General features: G+C 28.7%; 1 protein-coding gene and 1 long non-coding RNA gene across 2 annotated transcripts in view; one reads left to right on the top strand and one right to left on the bottom strand.

The window, feature by feature from the left end:
* Window positions 1-19256, bottom strand: part of LOC126904038 (uncharacterized) — a 50266-nt gene extending 31010 nt beyond the window's left edge. Inside the window, exons 1-3 of the mRNA XM_050682676.1 lie at window positions 19142-19256; window positions 5632-5771; window positions 3767-3854 (exon numbers count right to left, since the gene is read on the bottom strand). Of these exons, the coding sequence (XP_050538633.1) occupies window positions 3767-3854; window positions 5632-5769 (226 nt within the window). The 5' untranslated portion in view covers window positions 5770-5771; window positions 19142-19256. The remainder of the gene's footprint in view (window positions 1-3766; window positions 3855-5631; window positions 5772-19141) is intronic.
* On the top strand, window positions 16119-18354 carry LOC126904040 (uncharacterized). Its single transcript, XR_007703651.1, has 2 exons — window positions 16119-17165; window positions 17203-18354. It is a non-coding gene; the product is annotated as an uncharacterized LOC126904040 (long non-coding RNA).
* Window positions 19257-19903: the final 647 nt, after the last annotated feature.

Below are 19903 nucleotides of genomic sequence, written 5' to 3'. Positions count from 1 at the left end.
AAAATGGCTACCGAATGCTATTTTTGTGTGAAAATTTTCGATTTTGTATTTTCCATTTTTAACTTTATTATGCTATAACTTTTTGAAAAATGTATGGATCAGTACAATTTTTTCATGAAGAGTAGTATTTATATACACCTTTCATTTGACATCTTGTTTTTTTAAATCAGACCATTTCCCTTACAGGGGGGATTCAAAACATAAAAATGCATATAGAAAATAGAACTTTTTCAACTTAACTTTTGAAAGTGTTCCGGAAGGTCTGACACTTTTATATATATCTTAAATTAAAGCTAATATAATATACTTTATAATGATAAAAAAAAATTTCGGACTTTATTTTATCTTCATGGTGAAAACAGACATTAAACTTAATAAAACCCAGCACAGGGGGGTCGCGGCACAGTGGTGACGTGGCATAGTTGGATCAAGTATAATGATATCTGACAGTGATTAAAATCACTATCAAAAAAAAACGCTTCGATGCAAATCTTTAGATAGTGTTTAATTTTAAAAAATTGGTGGATTATTCCAAAAGCTTCAAAAACTGCTAGTTCTTTATTAATATCCTGATTAACATAAAGTATGTCGAATGAAAAAGGGATTATTAAAAAATAGTATTTCTAATAAAAAAATTATATTGATCAATACACTTTTCAATAAGTTATAGCATTATAAAGTTAAAAATGTAAAAAATAAAATTGAGAATTTTCACACAATAATAGCATTTGGTAGCCATTTTCACCGTGAAGATAAAATAAAGTCCGAAATTTTTTTTTTGCATAATAAAGTAGATTACATAAGCTTTAATTTAAGATATATATAAAAGTGTCAGACCTTCCGGAACATTTTCAAAAGTTCAGTTGAAAAAGTTAATTTTTTGAGAAAAAGTTGTCTTTTAAAATCCCCCCTGTGGGAAGATACAGGGTCAAATTTACAAAAAAAATATATCAGATGATAGGTAATGACATCATGCATCTACAGAAAAAGAATTATATTGATACGTTTATTTTTAAAAAATTAGTTTTTAGTAAAAAAAATTGAAATTTTTTTGAAAATTAGCCTTTTTTAAATTTGTAATTTTTTCGGAGGTTTCCCCCATTTACGGGGAACGAGAGAATTTTTTTCAATTTTTGAGGGTAATGTCTTTGACTAGATACGATTTGTGATCTTTTGACGTATCATTGAAAGAAATCGGTTCGGTGAGAGCTGAGAAAAAGTGGTAANATTTCTCTAGTAATTTTAACCATCACTATAGAAAATAAGAAAGGGCTTAAAGCAAAACTTTGGTGCATTCCTACTCTTACCCTAAAATTTTTTTTTACTCCGTCTATATGTTTTATCCTGGTAAAAGTCCCATTATACAAATTCTCTATTACATCAATATATGTTTTGGGAAACCTTTAACAACTAAAACTAAAAAATCTAACTAACATTATTAATACCTCTTCTTGATTAATACCTTTTCTAAATGTTCTTCTAAAATTCTTTTATATTCTTCTATTTCTTTATCAAACTGAAAAAAATTAATTAATTCTTTATTATAAAATTTTAGTTTTCAATTATTTTAGTAACACAACAATTAGTAACAGTAATTGTCATCTATAGGGAGATCTGTAAGGATCACAGATTTAACAACTCAAGCCTTATCACAGTATTGAGCTCTGCTGTGATGGATCTTCATAACTCTACTATTCGAGGAAACTATATGGATAAAAACATTAAAAAAAACACAAAACAACAATGAGAACAACAAGACATTAAGTGAACCGTCTACTAGCACAGAGATGATGCCAGTAGAGGCAAACCAGAAGTCACAAAACTAACTGGGTGAAGTTGCTGAAAGGATTGAAGGTCTTAAACTTAAATCTAAGATATTTAATAGCATTTAAAAGCTCAAGCTGAAGAGAACCACGAAAACACAAAAGGACAAAAGAACCAACTGAAGGGAAAATAATCCACTATGAGACAGAGGTTGGCCCTAAAGAACAAACTCTATTCCTAAGTGTGGATAAGAAGAACATGATCACACTGGAGGAACTCAAATGCAGTCTATATTTTAGAATAGGAAGAGTTTGTTTCACAAACTATGTTACTAAGCCACTGACAACCCAGAAGGAAGGGAAGAAATTAGTTTCCCAGAAATCTGAGAAGAGGAAGGCTGAAGAATCTTTTGTGACATTAGGAAAATGTGGCAAAGCACAGATAAGAAATTAACAGACTCACTAAATTCCCTACTTGAAAGGGAAAAGAGGATGTGACTCACGTAAAGGTAAGATACTCGGAAAATCGTCATTTTCATTAACAGTCAGAACTAAAGGAAGCCCCTCTATTGACCTGATAGGAAATGTGGAATGTACATCTAGGGAATGATCAACACCTGGGAGCGGGGAATCACCCATAGGGGGTTGTGTGGTACAGGAACTGTAAATGAAACTTGTATCTCGCTACAGTCGTATAGAACTTTCTTTAGAGATTTGGATTTTCTTATTGCACAAAACAACACACTTCTCTTGATCCATTCACACTTAATTCTAAGTCTCAAAATCTCGTCAACAACACTGTTTTTTTGTACAAATGTTCCTAGTTTTATTTGTTAGAGAGGTAGGCAACAACTAACCATGAACTCAGACTTTTAGGTCCATTGTGCACACTTCCTACCAAATTATATTAATTATGATTCTTTAAGTTAGTGTTTTCACCAAAATATTGTTGCCATTATTAATTACCTGACACCTATGTGTATATATATATACACATAAGTCAAACAACTTACTAAGCTATCTATATGTTCAAAGATTCATGTCTGCCAAATTCTCTTTGGGTTTTAGATGTTTGATATCTTCTTTAAAAATATCAAAAGTTTCTTTACTTAAATATTAGCAAATTCTGGCTACTATTTAGAACTTTCTACTTCATCTATCACATCCTCATTTATTGTCATTACTCTCATCATATTTCTACTAATTGTTAAACCCAATCTCTACACCTCTAGCCTTTCATTTATTTCTTCCCTATTTTCTCTTATTAACACAACATTGTCAACAAACAACATGCACCATGGTCCCTCTCCTTATTTCTCTAGTAATTTTAACCATCACTATAGAAAATAAGAAAGGGCTTAAAGCAAAACTTTGGTGCATTCCTACTCTTACCCTAAAATTTTTTTTTACTCCGTCTATATGTTTTATCCTGGTAAAAGTCCCATTATACAAATTCTCTATTACATCAATATATGTTTTGGGAAACCTTTAACAACTAAAANTTTTTTTTCAATTTTTAAGGGTAATGTCTCCAATTAGATACGTTTTGTGATCTTTTGACATACTTTTGAAAGAAATCGGTCCAGTGAGAGCGTAGTAAAAGTGGCAACAGACATAAAAAAAAAAAAAAAAAAACACATCATAGTAAATTTAATTCCTTCTCAGCTTCGCAAGCTAAAATTAAAAAAAAATAAAGTACATAGTTCAGTTGGGGGAACACATTCAGACTCATTTTTTATGTACTGAGATTCAATTTCATTGTGTTGATCTATTGGGGTTTTTCCATTCTCTTTACCAGAAGCAGTTTTACAAAGAGGACAAAATATAAATATAAAATCAAAATATAAACCAATTTTTCTAAAAATATATTGGATGGAAAAATATATTTCGAGAGGATGGTATTAATACATTATTTTTACTTCCTCTTAATAAGGAAAATCATTTAATTTAATCCATACAAGTATAAAATATAAAGTTAAAATATTTTAATTAAACAAATTTACCATCATCAGAATTGTCACTACAATGACTAGAATTTATAACACTCATATTGGCCTCACTTTCATTAAATTCTTCGATTTCTTTAACAAGCTGAAAAAAATTAATTAATTCTTTATTATAAAATTTTAGTTTTCAATTATTTTAGTAACACAACAATTAGTAACAGTAATTGTCATCTATAGGGAGATCTGTAAGGATCACAGATTTAACAACTCAAGCCTTATCACAGTATTGAGCTCTGCTGTGATGGATCTTCATAACTCTACTATTCGAGGAAACTATATGGATAAAAACATTAAAAAAAACACAAAACAACAATGAGAACAACAAGACATTAAGTGAACCGTCTACTAGCACAGAGATGATGCCAGTAGAGGCAAACCAGAAGTCACAAAACTAACTGGGTGAAGTTGCTGAAAGGATTGAAGGTCTTAAACTTAAATCTAAGATATTTAATAGCATTTAAAAGCTCAAGCTGAAGAGAACCACGAAAACACAAAAGGACAAAAGAACCAACTGAAGGGAAAATAATCCACTATGAGACAGAGGTTGGCCCTAAAGAACAAACTCTATTCCTAAGTGTGGATAAGAAGAACATGATCACACTGGAGGAACTCAAATGCAGTCTATATTTTAGAATAGGAAGAGTTTGTTTCACAAACTATGTTACTAAGCCACTGACAACCCAGAAGGAAGGGAAGAAATTAGTTTCCCAGAAATCTGAGAAGAGGAAGGCTGAAGAATCTTTTGTGACATTAGGAAAATGTGGCAAAGCACAGATAAGAAATTAACAGACTCACTAAATTCCCTACTTGAAAGGGAAAAGAGGATGTGACTCACGTAAAGGTAAGATACTCGGAAAATCGTCATTTTCATTAACAGTCAGAACTAAAGGAAGCCCCTCTATTGACCTGATAGGAAATGTGGAATGTACATCTAGGGAATGATCAACACCTGGGAGCGGGGAATCACCCATAGGGGGTTGTGTGGTACAGGAACTGTAAATGAAACTTGTATCTCGCTACAGTCGTATAGAACTTTCTTTAGAGATTTGGATTTTCTTATTGCACAAAACAACACACTTCTCTTGATCCATTCACACTTAATTCTAAGTCTCAAAATCTCGTCAACAACACTGTTTTTTTGTACAAATGTTCCTAGTTTTATTTGTTAGAGAGGTAGGCAACAACTAACCATGAACTCAGACTTTTAGGTCCATTGTGCACACTTCCTACCAAATTATATTAATTATGATTCTTTAAGTTAGTGTTTTCACCAAAATATTGTTGCCATTATTAATTACCTGACACCTATGTGTATATATATATACACATAAGTCAAACAACTTACTAAGCTATCTATATGTTCAAAGATTCATGTCTGCCAAATTCTCTTTGGGTTTTAGATGTTTGATATCTTCTTTAAAAATATCAAAAGTTTCTTTACTTAAATATTAGCAAATTCTGGCTACTATTTAGAACTTTCTACTTCATCTATCACATCCTCATTTATTGTCATTACTCTCATCATATTTCTACTAATTGTTAAACCCAATCTCTACACCTCTAGCCTTTCATTTATTTCTTCCCTATTTTCTCTTATTAACACAACATTGTCAACAAACAACATGCACCATGGTCCCTCTCCTTATTTCTCTAGTAATTTTAACCATCACTATAGAAAATAAGAAAGGGCTTAAAGCAAAACTTTGGTGCATTCCTACTCTTACCCTAAAATTTTTTTTTACTCCGTCTATATGTTTTATCCTGGTAAAAGTCCCATTATACAAATTCTCTATTACATCAATATATGTTTTGGGAAACCTTTAACAACTAAAACTAAAAAATCTAACTAACATTATTAATACCTCTTCTTGAAGTCTCTGCATTTCTAAATGTTCTTCTTCATCATCTTGGAAATCATTATTAACTTGAATGCTGGTCAGATCAGTCCCTTGAAATAGGCTTTGTCCAGGATTGTCATGCCCAGAAGTATTCCTAGCCATTTCTATATAATATATAATAAGATAAAAAAATATAGCTATAAAAGACTATATAGGAAAAATGTTCTACTAGACATTAAAGAATCTTTTACTTAATTGATTTTATACTAATTTACATTTACTTTGTCTAATTTTTATTTAGAGTATAGTCAATAAAATTCTAACAACAATAATTATCAGATTAATATGGTAGTTCAATTGTACTCAAGTAGGGAATAGAATAAACCATTTTGTCCAAACCTTTTTATATATAACGGTAATAAACCTTAATAACTTATATTTTAAAATAGGATTATAAACATGTAAATTCATTCTTCAAACTCAATTATATTTCAAATTTGTTATATTGTGTAAACGATTAAAGATACCTTAATTTATGATTAGTTCATAACATACCTAAAATTATTAAATTTGATTCGAACTGTTATTATTATTATTAAAAATATTATTAGTTATAAAAAGTACACAGGAGAGTTACAAATTAATTAAATTACCAACAGAAATTATTAATCTTCAATAAAAGACGTTGAACCATAGACAGCGTTGCCAACATTTAATACTGCGCGGACCGCACTATTTTCTTTAAATTACCGTATAGGACCTTATGGACAAAAAATTTCACATTACTACATATTGTAGATAAACAGGTTAAGCATCGACGTATATTTCACATGTTACGATTTCGGTCAGATTATATGACGGGCATACGTTTTAACGCTAGATCGCGACACTGTGCTAGAGGCCTACTTATTTTTGTTTTCCCATAAGAACGTATGTTAAAAGTAGTTATTTTTAGATCAATATTCTTTGAATTTAAATTATATAATTCATTAATGTTATACATGTATTTGTTGTATTCTTTTGACCTGATTTTATTGATAGAATAATTTTTATGAAATTATATATACTTTTTCTTTAATAGCAGAAAAACCAAACCCCATATCTTGAAATAGGTAAATATAGATGATCATATTTGATCAAATATAATAATTATCATTTAAGCTTAAATGATACCTACTATCCTCTTTGATTTCATGTACTTTAACCTAATCACTTAAAAATTCATTAATATAATGAGGTAAGATCATTTTTTTAAAAGTAATAAATAAAAAAACTTTTGCATAACTTATATAACAAAATTACAAAGTAACCTTTACTTTTGGAACTAATTATTAAATCATTTAAACATATATATATGAATGTATAAGAAATGTTAGCATATACATTATACATGCTTATCAAATGATAACATTATAAAATTAAGCTGTAAATTCCCAAATTCTACAACATTAGTATATGGATTTTCTAATTCAACTGTTTCTTTGGCTTCTTCATAACTATACAGTTTACTATTCATTAAGTTTAACATAGACTTGGTTGGGGTAAAATTTTCACAACTTACACTTTTGATGTGTTCACTTGATAATAATAATCCATTTAAAGATTCCACTTGTAATCTGTTCCTAATTTTAGTTTTTATCAAGTTAACTTTAGAAAAAATTCGTTCACAATCAACTGATGAATGAGGTAAACTTAAAATCTTTAAAACAAAATTGGCTACATTTCTAAATTTAAACTCGCCATCACACTCTAAATTATATAAATGTATCCAAAACTCATCTACATCCTTAATATTTGTAATGGAACTATTTAAATTAATTATTCTCAGCATTCTCCACTCAGAAGTAGTAGAGTATTACATAAGTATTACACATAAGTATTACATATTCGTATATTACATAAGCTTTAATTTAAGATATATATAAAAATGTCAGTATTTCCGGAATACTTTCAAAAATTAAATTAAAAATATCTTAGTAACAATACGCATTTTAAAGTTTTGACCCGCCTTGTTAAAGGGGTATGATCCGATTTACAAAAAAAGCGTGCCAGATGAAAGGGGTATATAAATATTTATTATAAAAAAATAATAATATTGATCCATACATTTTTCCAAAAGTTATATAAAATATAAATTAAATAATATAACATATAAAATCGAGATTTTTTTCACGGAAATCGTACGTTTTTCTTTAACTTTGATGTCCGTTTTCACCACGAAGACAAGTCCAGAGGTCAAATTTTTTTTTTTCAAATTAAAGTATATTACATAAGCTTTAATTTAAGATATATATAAAAGTGTCAGTCTTTCCGGAACATTTTCAAAAGTTAAGTTGAAAAAGTTCTACTTTCTATTAACATTTTAAAAGGTTTGCACCCCCCCTGTATAAAGGGAAAAGGTCCGATTTTAAAAAAAAGTATATCGAATGAAAGAGGTATATATAAAGTATTTATTGTTAAAGAATAGAATTGATTCATGCATTTTTTAAAAAGTTATAGCATCCTAATGTTAAAAAATGTAAAATATAATATCAAGAATTTTTTCAAAAAAATAGCATATTTTTGCATACGGTAGTCATTTTTACCATGAAGACAAGTCCAGAGGTCAAATTTTTTTTTTTCAAATTAAAGTATATTACATAAGCTTTAATTTAAGATATATATAAAAGTGTCAGTCTTTCCGGAACATTTTCAAAAGTTAAGTTGAAAAAGTTCTACTTTCTATACGCATTTTAAAAGGTTTGCACCCCCCCTGTATAAAGGGAAATGGTCCGATTTTAAAAAAAAGTATGTCGAATGAAAGAAGTATATATAAAGTATTTATCATTAAAGAATAAAGTTGATTCATGCATTTTTTAAAAAGTTATAGCAACATAATGTTAAAAAATGTAAAATATAATATCAAGAATTTTTTCACAAAAATAGCATATTTTTGCATACGGTAGTCATTTTCACCATGAAGACAAGTCCAGAGATCAATTTTTTTTTTTTCAAATTAAAGTATATTACATTAGCTTTAATTTAAGATATATATATAAAAGTGTCATGCTTTCCGGAACACTTTAAAAAGTTAAGTTGAAAAAGTTAATTTTTTGTAAAAAAGTTACCATTTTGAAACCCTTCCTGTGGGCTGTTAAAGGGTCAAAATGTTCACAAAAATATATAAAATGATAGGTAATTATTNTTTTGAAACCCTTCCTGTGGGCTGTTAAAGGGTCAAATGTTCACAAAAATATATAAAATAATAGGTAAATATCTAAGATATTTATAAAAAAAAAAATTATATTGATTCGATCATTTTTAAAAAAGTTATGGCACTTTTAAGTAAAAAAAATTGAAAAAATATCGAAAATTAGCGATTTTTAAATTTGTAATTTTTTNAAAAAATTGAAAAAATATCGAAAATTAGCGATTTTTAATTTGTAACTTTTGGGGGGATTTCCCCCACTTGCGGGAAACGAGGGAATTTTTTTCAATTTTTGAGGGTAATGTCTTCGACTAGATACGATTTGTGATCTTTTGACATATTGTTCATCAAAATCGGTCCAGCGAGAGCTGAGATTGAGCGTTCACAAACACAAAAAATAAAAAAATATAAAAAAGAAGACATCATAGTAAAATTAATACCTTCTCAGCTTCGAGTCGAAGCTAAAAAAAAAATAAATACATCTTAGTAAAACCAATACCTTCTCAGCTTCGCATCGAAGCTAAAAGAAAAGGCTATTCAGATATTTTTTGCAAGGAAATATCAAACTGATTTCAATAAATGTATATTAGATTTTAAAGAAAAAGAACTTTAAATAAATAATTTTTTACTCCTTAATATTTTTAACTTCTCTTTGAGCACCACTGGAGATTATAATGGTTTTACTTATAATTTAACATTGATTATAAAACTCATGTCACAAAATTAAAATTGTTTAACGATGAGTTAATATATTTTTAATTTTAGATNATAATATATTTTTACTTTTAGATGACACACAGATTTTTTAAATAAGAAAAAATTAATTCTACTTATAAATAACCAAAACTTACTAATTCTTAGCATAACTCATATTAGACCTTGTAGCAAAACTTACACAGTTTAATATTATTTTAATTTTTTTTAATATAAGTTAAAAATAATTTTAGTAATTAATTTTCAATTAAAATTGCTGAAAGAAAAATTAATCATAATCCACTGAGTCAACACAAACCTATTGGAAGAAACTTCCAGAAAGTAATAAGACTAAAAAAAATGTGTTAAACAGTTACTGCATTGAAGTTGGATATACTGTGTTATTTTATACTTAGATATCCTAATGCAGTACAGGAAAAAATCCAGTCATCCTCAAGAATGATGTGGAACACATGGGAGACATTTCTTTTTTAATCTTGAGGTCCTATTGCACTATATCCAAAATGATTGGATAATAAGATATTATTTTAACTCTTCCCGAAGACACTTATCCATATTATCAAATTGGACATAGAACACCCAATTTTATATTGTATAAATATTAACAATTTTATGTTTATATTAGTCATTATTTTTTAATATTGCACACTTAGGAATTAATCATTAGTAAAATTGCACATGACAATTTATACAGCACATATTTGTTATAGAAAAATTAGTTTTCAAATGGATCTCTTAGATGTTAAAAAATAAGTTACGGTTAGATAAAATTTTGTGGATCAACTGAAAAAACAGTTAACTAGCAGTTTTTTGATTTGATGAAAATATTTTGTAATTATTGGATAATTAAAAAATAAAATTCTCAAAGATAAATATATATTCTAACAATAGAGAAAACTTTTTCAAAAATGTACATTTGTATTAAACACTATTAATTTTATGTTACTTAATGAATGACTATTATCATTCGAGTATTAATAACATTTGTCATATGTGAGAAATTGTACCAGAAAATAATAAGCAAAATGTATATTATTGTGTAATAACTATAGTAGCAAATAATTGCTAATTGAATAGAACATTTTAATTTAAATTTTACAATATTATTAATAATAATATAATTAATTTAATAATATAGTGTTTCTGTAGCCACGTGACCCTGACATTGCAACATATACGATCGATGCGCCCTATTACTAATAATACAATCGAAATGTAATATAACTTTCGATGCATAATCAAACTATCGATAATGTCGGAGTTTTTACTGTTTCATTTTTTTAATATAATGTCGGAGTAAAATCCGTCGTAATTTTGGTAACCTATAGTATCAGATGGTCGGAGTACCAGATGTTCGTAACAATTACTACTTTGTCAAATGTCGAAGTATGTAAATGTCGGAGCATTATCAGTTCGTGGCAAAGGTGCTTTCCCGATTAAATACACATATGTATTTAATCTATGGTTGAACTTATAATTATGATAGCAACGATTACAATTCTTATCATTATAAATATAATAAATAGCGGGAAAAGATGAAATTAAATAAGATCACAACTGATAAGATAATATATTACTTCATGATAAGAGCCAAGGTAGATCCGCAACATAATTAATAATGTATTTTATTATTATTATATAAATAATTATGAGTCAATCCAGATTTATATTTGAAACATTTATAATTTATGTCCTGAAAAACTTTTAATATTCAGTTAAAATCAGACATAGATACCAAGAAAAAGTAATTTTAATAGCAACATAAGGAAGCTTTTTGAAAAAAAAAATCTCCAATTAATTTATTTAAAGATTTTGCAATAAATATCATGAAAGTATTAACATAAATTTGAATAAGTAATGATCTTTAAATCTATAGCTTGCACTAATATATGAGCGATCCTGCACGCTAGGTCTCTATGTATTAAATTCTATAACGGATGAACGATCTGTAGATAAAAAACTTTTAACAAACAGTTGTTTGAAATTATTTTCAAATAAAAAAAATTATAGCACAGAGAACATAGTTTTTACAAGTATAGATAATATCTGACAATTATTAAAATCGTTATCATAAAAATGCTTCTATGCAAATTGAAATAATTTCAATTATTGTACTTTATCTTAAACCATTGATAGCTAGAATATTATTTTTGAAAAGGACATTTTAATAAACTTTTTAGATTGAATTTGAAAGTTACAAATATTTTTTCTGAAAATATTTATAATTAACATTCAAATCTTTGAGGAGACTGGGGTAACTACGGTTACTTTAGCAAAAATTGTTAAATTTCTGGTTCTATGACTAAATGTTATGCTATTACAACAAATAGATGCATAAACATTATGAATTATGTCAAAATCTCAGATTTTTAAAACATATTCTTATGTGTATATACATGGGAATTACAACAAGCAACCACAGGAGCAGAGCAAAGACGCAATACTATTATTTAATACATATATATTTATTTACACACAGAAGCATTATTTTAAAATAATCTCTGAAATATAGTTCAAACTAAAAGTTGTCTTCAAAAATAATAATGTAAACAAATACCATTTTACAACAATTAAATTACAATAACAATACATAACAATTAACAACTGAAATACATAAACTAATTAATAACGTATGGACTAAAGAAAAAATGCCGGTGGACTGGAGTATGGTAATGGTCTCTCCGATAATCAAGAAGGAAGACCCGACGAAAGTCGAAAACTACCGAAGAATCTCCCTCTTGGTCGCAAGCACAAGGTTTTGTCTTTGACTATCCTCAGTAGACTAGAGAAATATGCAACTGATATTATCGGAGAATACCAAAGCGGATTTATAAGAGGACAATTAACTGCAAACCATATATTTACTATTCGACAAATTATGGGAAAATACTATGAATGCAATAATGAGCTCCACATGATTTTCGTTGATTTCTATCAAGCTTACGATAGCATAAATAATGATCAATTATGGATTTCTTTGGCGAATCTAGTTATTCCGAATAAATTAATAAGAATGATTAAGATATGCACTCCAACACACTCTGCAAAGTCCGATGACAGAGGGAGCATCTCGTAATTTCGAAGTAAAATCGGAGTTAAAGCAGGAAGACGCCCACTCTCCCATATTATTTCATCTCACTCTTGAAAAAGTCTTTAGAGATGTAGAGGAAGACTGAGTAATGGAGCTTAATGAAAATATGACGATGTTGGCGTATGCGGAAGACGTTTTCATATTAGGAAATAGTTCCTAGAAAACGTGTACACACTATGGAAAAATTAATTGCATCCAGTCGAAATATGGGCTTTATAACTAATCAAACAAAATGCATGCCAATGGCATGTCATATGCTCATTAAGAACGATTTGGTGGTCGAACCTGCTATGTAATCAATGAAATTACCGATGAGTAGCGGCAAGAAAACCATTCATGTGAATAGTTGATAAAGTTGATAAATTTAAAAAAAAAAAAAATCAATTTTAGTACATTTTAAATGAGATATCACTATTTAAAGTTTAGTGGATTTAACAAATAAAACCGTAGTGGGGTAAATACAGTAACATTAATATTTAATGTTCAGATAAGAACTATCGATGCATTGTACAGTGACTTGAAATTTACGCATCTTTTTTAAATCAACGTGAGTAATACTTACGTCCCCTAAACTTTAATGAATCATAGCTCGCTGATAATTGATTAAAATAAAAAAAAACCCAGTACAGGGGGGTCGCGGCACAGTGGTGACGTGTATAGATGGATCAAGTATAATGATATCTGACAGTGATTAAAGTCACTATCCTAAAAAACGCTTCGATGAAAATCTTTAGATACTGTTTAATTTTAAAAAAATTGGTGGATTATTCCAAAAGCTACATGATCTGCTAGTTCCTTATTAATATCCTGATTAAGATAAAGTATGTCGAATAAAATAGGGATATAAATATTATTTCTCAAACAAAAAATTATGTTGATCCATACACTTTTCAATATGTTATATACTATAACACTATATATAATACTTATAAAGTTAAAAATGAAAAAAATAAAATTGAGAATTTTCACACAATAATAGCATTCGGTAGCCATTTTCACCATGAAGATAAAATTAAGTCCGAAATTTCTTTTTTCCATAATAAAGTACATCACATTAGCTTTAATTTAAGATATATATAAAAGAGTCAGACTTTCCAGAACACTTACAAAATTTAAGTTAAAAAAGTAAATTTTGTGTGAAAAAGTTGTCATTTTAAATTCCTTCCTGCGCCAGGTAAAAGGTCAGATATAAAAAAAATTTATACCAAATGATAGGTAAAGACATCATGCATCTATAAAAAAAAATTATATTGATCCATACATCTTTCAAAAAGTTATAGCATTATAAAGTTAAAAATATAAAAAGAATTTTTTTACAAAAATCGTATTTTTTTTTATAAACTTTGATGTCTGTTTTTACCATGAAGATAAAATAAAGTCAGAAATTTTTTTTCTGCATAAGAAAGTATATTACACTAGCTTTAATTTAAGATATATATAAAAGTGTCAGACTTTCCGGAACACTTTCAAAAGTTAAGTTGAAAAAGTTCTACTTTCTACATGCATTTTTTAGATTTGAACCCCGTTTGTATATTTTAAGCCCCCCCATATATAGGGAAATGGTCGCATTTAAAAAAACAGTATGTCAAATGAAAGATGTATATGAATACTACTCCTCATGAAAAAATCGTACTGATCCATACATTTTTCAAAAAGTTATAGCATAATAAAGTTAAAAATGTAAAATACAAAATCGAAAATTTTCACACAAAAATAGCATTCAGTAGCCATTTTCACCGTGAAGATAAAATAAAGTCCGAAATTTTTTTTTCGCATAATAAAGTAAATTACATTAGCTTTAATTTAAGATATATATAAAAGTGTCAGACTTTCCGGAACACTTTCAAAATTTAAGTTAAAAAATTTAATTTTTTGTGAAAAATTGGTCATTTTAAATCCCCCCTTGTAATATTATTGATAATGATATTATGCATCAATATAAAAAAAAATTATATTGATATGTTCATTTTTGAAAAAGTTGCGGCAGTTTTTAGTAAAAAAAATTGAAAAAATTTCAAAAATTAGCGATTTTTAAATTTGTAATTTTTTTGGAGGTTTCCCTCATTTACGGGGAATGAGGGCATTTTTTTCAATTTTTGAGGGTAATGTCTTCGACTAGATACAATTTGTGATCTTTTGACGTATCATTGAAAGCAATCGGTTCGGTGAGAGCTGAGAAAAAGTAGTAACAGACACACACACAAAAAAAAAAAAACACATCTTAGTAAAACAGTAAGACTTATAAGACAGTTATTCTCTTCACATTTGGATTTTAGTTCACTAATGCCTTTCAATAAAATATCTATTTGCTCTGACAGTTTTACTTTGAGAATTATTAAGATTATTAATATCTTTTCGTATGTCTAAAATGAATGTATAAAGTTCAGAATTAGATGGTACTTTTGTTTCAGCCATGATACAACTTGATGAAAAATCCTGTTGTAGATAAAATTTTCTCGATATTAATACTAGATCTTTCAAATCCAAAACGAACAGGTGACTTGGTTTTTCTTTTTCCAGCGCCTTCAGCCATAGATTAAAAGAAAAATGTAGAATGACAGATAAGCGATTATCAACAGTAAGACTTAACGTACCGTCAAAAATAAAATAAGAAAATTTTCTAAAGAAAAAAATAAAAACAAACAACAGATGCGTTTAGTTGGTTCAAGTTATGAATAATTTGATTAATCCTCACTATGGGACCGAAAAACAAACAGAATTTGAGTATAAACACTCTAAACAGAATTACAAAAAAAATCAAACACAATAGCTTGACTGCTTAAGTAAAAAAATGAAATTTATAACAAAATTTAACACTAAGACGTGAAATTTTGTCAAATATCAATTATAATAACAAGACAACAATAAAAATGAAATCCGGTTTTCGGCAGACGTGTATGTTAATGTTTGTCGCACAAACGGATTAGATATTAAAATAATTAATTGTACTGTTAAACAATAAAATAATTAAGGTAAGTTAAACTACTAATCGCACTAGTAGCAAATAGAAAAATACTACGGACGGTTTAAATATTAATAAAACATATTATGTCAATAACAAAAACAATAAAATTCAGCTGAATAATAAAATTATGTAAGCTTCAATATGATTACTATTTTCAATAAACTTAAAAATAAAATTAATATAAAGTGAAATCCCGACGTTAATATTGGTAAGTTAATTAATATCAGATAATCTGATTGAACTTGAAATTTAAGTTAATTTTACCTCATATACCGCACTATGAGTATAACATAAAATAAAATGTCAGTATGAGTACTGGCAAAATAATACTGTCGGTAATAATAATGTGATCACAACAATGTGATTAAATAAAGTCTTCGGATTTATCAGGCAAAATGTTCATCAGCTTTCAAGCTGGAAATTTAAGCTTGTAAATATTTTTTTTTTTTTTAAAAAATGTGAGCTGAACCCGTGATAAAATTCAAATGTTCAATTTTTTCACCAAAGAAAAATACAAAAAAGTATATAATTTAAAACAACAAAATTATATTAGCTTGGCCAGTCCAACGACTGAAGCATAGGGGTATCGTTATAATATTAAAATCAGTTTATGTATGAGCTTATACATAATGCAAGAATATTGATTTTATAAAATTTAACATTAAGTTAAATGAGCAAAATAAAATAATAAAATTAAAAATAGGTCAGTTCATTACTTGTTCAAAAGTGACTAAGAAATTAAATCAAGACTAGTCATGTCAAATCAAATGACGATTAAAAAAAAAAACAAAATTAAACTGAAATAAGTCGACAGACAGTCGGATAATTACTCAGCGTAATTTTACATAGATGACTTTAATTTGTTGGTCAAGAATAAAGATTGTGCTTAAAATTTAAATGCTAATGTACTTAAATAAAATATAAGTTAAACTGTCCGAACAGTGAAATATAAAACAAACTCATATTTGCTGTACAGATTAAGTTAACAATTAATATTACAATATATAATAAATCGATAACTATTGATTTAAGTTAAAAAAACTGTGGTAAGCCGGAATAGACGTCGCACTATACCAAGCAGTCATAACTAAAATATAGGTTAAGTGATAACGGTAAGCCGGAATAGACATCGCACTAAACCGCACACTAACAAAAAGTAAAACAAAATAATCAAGTTAAGTTAAATTATAACAGCAAGCTGGAATGGACTTCGTACTAAACCGTATAATAACATGAAATAAAGTAAGAGTTCAAGTGAAGTTAAGAAAAGCACAACTTTGTTTTTTTTTTTTAAAAATTTGCATATGAAAATAATTCATATGACTTATCATAGTAAAATGTGACTGACCTAGGAGAGATTTTGGGGAAAATATAAAAAAAATCCTGCAAAAGGAACATGCCCTATGAGAGAATAATATAGATTTAAATATATATATATCTTAAATAAATATCTTAATCTAATTCTTAAAATCTAAGACTTCAATGAGGTCTTCGATGTGGACACATAATACAGGCGTCTTCCATGTATTGTAGTAATGATTAAATCCAGCGGCGTAACGCATAACCATGTGACTCGGAAAAAACTCGCTGACAGCTACAAGGTCACTCGAACCACCACCACAAANCGACAGCTACAAGGTCACTCGAACAACCACCACAAAAAATAATACATACAAATACACAAAAAGGACCGTACGGCTACAAACTTCAATCTAAAAACAAAGGTGAGGCAAATAACATGTCCTAAGGACCAAAATAGTACACTTATGTTATGAGCTCGTAATGAAAATTTAATGAGACAATATATATTTATAATATAACGACGTAAAAATAAAAATTGAATATAATAAATAAAATTAGTATAAGTATTGTAACTACGATAAGAGAATAAAACATTTCCCAAGGCATGTGACCAATGTCCTGGCGTCATGTTTATACCCCCCAAACCATAAGTCAAATAACGTACTGATTAAACTATTTTTACGTTAAATGAAAAGGTTTATTGTGAGAAAAAGTAAGTAAAGACATTTATGTCTTATCCTGGCCAGGGTCGCCATTCTGCAAGCGGGCTTTTATTAATAGTAATTCGGCCTGTAACAACAACGTGGTTTGCTACTTGCATAACGACTAGCTAGAGTAGCAAGGGCGCCACCACCTAGGTGAGGTGTCACACCTATCAGATATGATTACCGGACCATAGGTGGAATTTAATTTTAAGTTAATTAAAAGTATAATCTAAGTTAATATGTCGTTATATGTATAAATTACTATAATGCCTCGTGGTTTATAGAACACAATTATGACAATCAAAGTTGTATGTGGTTGATATGTAAAACATACCGTAGCCCGTGTCTAGATTAAGGAATAGGGATAAATACACGCGAGTAATTAAGTTACTCGCGCAATAAAATAAATATTACAGTTGAAATTAATAAGGAAATTTAATTTAATTGTTAAAAAAAGAAAATTAAGTTAAACATGGACAAAAATGCGAATGCATCAAAAACCATGTCTACAAATAAAGGCAATACAAATAAAATAAAATATTTAAACAAATAATATTACAAACATCACGGACGGTATTGGAACACATCCGTTAATGTTAACAGGAAATTAATGAAGAACACCAGGAGCGGTCTGGACACTCGCTCCTTAGCGTTGGCTAGAAGAAAAGGGAAACACGTGCTCTCCACACATAAACAAAATTAAGTTAATTTACAATAAAATAAAATGAAATAAAATAATTAATAAAATATAGCTCATTACATAAATATAATATAAAAAAGAAAACGATACCCGGTCTCCGAAGAGACCCATCCGATGGTCTGAATGCTTCGTCGAAAAGACCTGGCCGTTCGCCGTTGGCGGCTCTACTCCATCATTGTACAAAAAGTGTCAATCAAAAAATAAACGTGTGCACCCTAGCACGATCAATGACAGAAGAAAGAATAGAGAAGAGTCAACACCGATCTAACGGCAATTTCAAATCGATAACGGCCAGTCTTTTTGGAAGGGATCAATACTGATAAACAATTCGATTTTAATTATATTTCTCTTTTATCGCCTTATCTAGCGGTCAGAGGCAAAATAATGAGTGGTTGACACCGCTGTGTCAGAAAAAGGTTCTTTCGCGCGATAAAATAAATAAGTAGACAAAACAAAAAATCATAAACGGTCCACCTTCGAATTTGTGACGTTACAACACACATATGCATTTATAACATTGTGTCTAATGTAAGTGTTGCGTACGAGGCAGCTAGACCGTAGGACGGCTAGTTGTGCACCGCACTAGAATGCCGTTTTACCTTAAGTCTGTTTAATAAAACGTTAATATTGATGCGGGAGTGGGTCACCTAGGAGATGACGGCTAACTATAAATCCAATAAGTAAACGAGAGTAGACAATAATTAAATAACAAATAATCACATATATTAGAAATTACTCAGAGAGTATCTTAAATTTAAAGGGTAACGGGGGGGCCCTTAAATACTAGTAGCCGTCGAAGCGGCATAAAACATATAGTTAATCTCAATTAGAACAAACAATAATTAACATTAAAAATAATATAAAACTCAACTGTATAGATGACGCTGTTGATGATGATGATGAGTGTATGAGATCTTGTGGTAATGGTGTCGTGCAAGGGCACGTAAACTTTGAGCACAATGGTGCAATAAACAAGAAATAAAAAACTATGCCGTACAATGGCCGAATAATTTACTATTCAAGCGAAGGCGCTTGCAACAGAAAAAAAAAGGTGACACGTAAAACAATCGACTAACTGACTTATGACAATGTACTGCCCATGGATGAAAAACGACACGGAGGTCATCGATATGCTGTTATGGGTGGGCAAGGAGGCGAGTAAAGCAAGATGCTGGTGATCAGCTGTCCCACCAAATAATATAATCAATGATCTTTATAACAACTGGTCAACTAGATCCTTCTAAAGGCGTTCTGTACCATACAGTAAGTGTAAAGTGTATTGATAAAAAGTAACCGTAAAATGAAAAAAAATGGAATATAAATTTTAGTACTCATATGAAATGAAATGTAACTCGAAAAATATTCGTTTAAATGAAAAAATATACGATAATTTTTTTGTTTATAATTGTCTTTTAAACAACTTTTGTACGAAACTGTTTTTTGTAAGTTAAATATTTTCTGAGAAAATAAAAAAAGCTCATAGTTTTGAACTTTTGCGAAGCTGTAAAAAAAAAGCTCAATTCCAATCAATGAGGACTATTAGTATGTCATTATACATATTTTAATTCAACTTTTAAAAAAACAAAATTTGGTTGGGAATTTTTTCGCAATTTTTCCTTTGTTGACTGGCCTA

This window comes from Daktulosphaira vitifoliae, unplaced genomic scaffold (assembly GCF_025091365.1).
Source record: "Daktulosphaira vitifoliae isolate Bord-2020 unplaced genomic scaffold, ASM2509136v1 Scaffold_4, whole genome shotgun sequence".
NCBI lineage: Eukaryota > Metazoa > Arthropoda > Insecta > Hemiptera > Phylloxeridae > Daktulosphaira > Daktulosphaira vitifoliae.
This window is presented reverse-complemented; position numbering and strand designations above follow the sequence as displayed.